At 39.3% G+C, this 2040-nt stretch overlaps 1 protein-coding gene across 1 annotated transcript; it reads left to right on the plus strand.

The window, feature by feature from the left end:
* Nucleotides 1-252: 252 nt before the first annotated feature.
* On the plus strand, nt 253-2040 carry LOC101846113 (adenosine receptor A1-like). Its single transcript, XM_035973699.1, has one exon. It carries the CDS (start codon nt 1141-1143, stop codon nt 2002-2004), a length of 864 nt encoding a protein of 287 aa, XP_035829592.1. The 5' UTR covers nt 253-1140; the 3' UTR covers nt 2005-2040.

The following is a 2040-nucleotide window of genomic DNA, read 5'->3' on the forward strand; positions in this document are numbered from 1 at the left end:
TGGTTATAATAGACGTTTACCACTGATTTTCAGCATAATTGAACAAATTCAACCACCCAGTCTTATTAATTAAGTATAATTAAAAATTAAGTAACATAGAAACTATTATAGCAATTATCAATACATTCTTGTTATACAATTTTTAAAAATGTAATCACAATCTTTAACAAAAAAAAGTGTCGTAATGTTAGAGTGCAATGGAAGAACACAAAGACAGAACGATGTAAAATGATCATTCTTTATGTCGTTGATTAAGTCCTGGTTTCCTTTGTTCTGAGTGTATAAATCAAGGTCTGTGCCTGAAATAGGAGAGGAGCCTAGTGCTAAAGTAACTGTGGTGTCGATGTCCCACACGTCTCTCCCACCCAGAATGTCGAGTTCACATTTGTGGGGAAACAACTCAACTTACTCTCTCAACGAGAGCGTGAACTTGCCAATAACCACGCCATCACCTGGGGTACAATATGCACAAATCGTAAGCGACGAGCAGTGGTACATTTTCCAAGTGGTCAACGCGGTGGTCATCGCTGGTCTCCTCAGTCTGTTCGGCGTGGTCTCCAACATCATCAACATTGTGGTGTTTGCCAAGCAAGGCTTTCAGGACAGCATGAACATCAGCCTCATGGGTAAGATGGCAATTATCACATCGACAGTTTCTTATAACTAATGTGTCTTTACAGCAGTTTTGGAATAGAACATAACCCATGTAAGTGTTTGGAAATAATAGACATAAGATTGAATAAATATTGCACACAGCACATTTACATTCTGTCGTAAAGCTGCTCTCCTACTCAAAGCCCAGAAATCATTTTCTATTTATTCAGGGGAGAGGGAAAAATAGTGCCCTTTTTTGAAATTGCACCCTCATTGTGTATCCCTTTTTGGTTTTTTAAGATTTACAATTTGAATGTCAGTAAAGTATTTCTTAAGAACATGCACCGATACCACAGAATAACAAAATGCAATTTTTAAAAAAGATTCAAAATTGTTGGGCTTGGTAATCTGAATCACTATTGGAAATACCTTTCTCTCTCATGTACTCTACACTAGTGAATACTAAACTGTTTGTTTTGTTTTTATTTGTGTTTTTACCGAGGACTACTATACTCATATAGTAGTCCTTGGTTTCTACATAACTATATGAAGTATGTTTTTCCATCCCGTAAACTGTTTATCATTTCAGGGCTCGCTGTGGCTGACCTTTGCTCCCTGGTGACCATGATATGGATAAGCATTTGCATGAACCCACTCTTCTACTTTTCTGACTTGCCCTTTGACTCAACGGATATCTTGTACCTCACGGGGTCCACGCCGCACGTACTCTTTGTCAAAATTGCCACTTTTATCACCGCCTTCATCACCTTCGAACGATGTCTGTGTATCGCTGTCCCTCTGAAGGTGAAGACGATCATCACACCGGGAAGGACAAAGACAATTATTATCTTCATCTACATTACAATACCCGTTTTGATTATCCCCTTCATCCTTGGCCACAGGTTTGAGTGGGTTTTCGATTTCACCAGGAATGCCACTATACTAAGATCTACCTACACGGCTGACAGAGAAATGCTAGAAGCCATTTCGTTTCTCACTCTGGGTGTATTTGGTACGACATTTTCCTTTGTCTTCGTCATCTGCTGTACCATCGTTCTCATCGTCAAACTCAACAGTAAAACAAAATGGCGACAGGCCACTGCAGCCAAGTCTGATCGTGCAGCGGAAGGAGTTGGGGTCAAAGATCAAAAGGTTGTGAAAATGGTGACCTTCATCGCTGTCATTTTCATCGTCTGTGCCGTACCTCCGACACTCTTGTTTTTCTATATGGCGATTGACCCAAGTTTCCGTTTTTTTGGCGTCTATAAAAATCTCTATCTTATCATTTGGACTTCATCATTTCTGACAGAAACTGTCAACTCTAGCGTGAATATATTTGTGTATCTGAAAATGAGTTCGAAATACCGAGCTGTGTTTATGAAAACCTTTTGGAACAAGGAGGAAAAATAACTTTTCAGCTGCAGAGAAGAGGAAAATTATCTACTT

This window comes from Aplysia californica, unplaced genomic scaffold, assembly GCF_000002075.1.
Source record: "Aplysia californica isolate F4 #8 unplaced genomic scaffold, AplCal3.0 scaffold01768, whole genome shotgun sequence".
In the NCBI taxonomy this organism is placed as follows: domain Eukaryota; kingdom Metazoa; phylum Mollusca; class Gastropoda; order Aplysiida; family Aplysiidae; genus Aplysia; species Aplysia californica.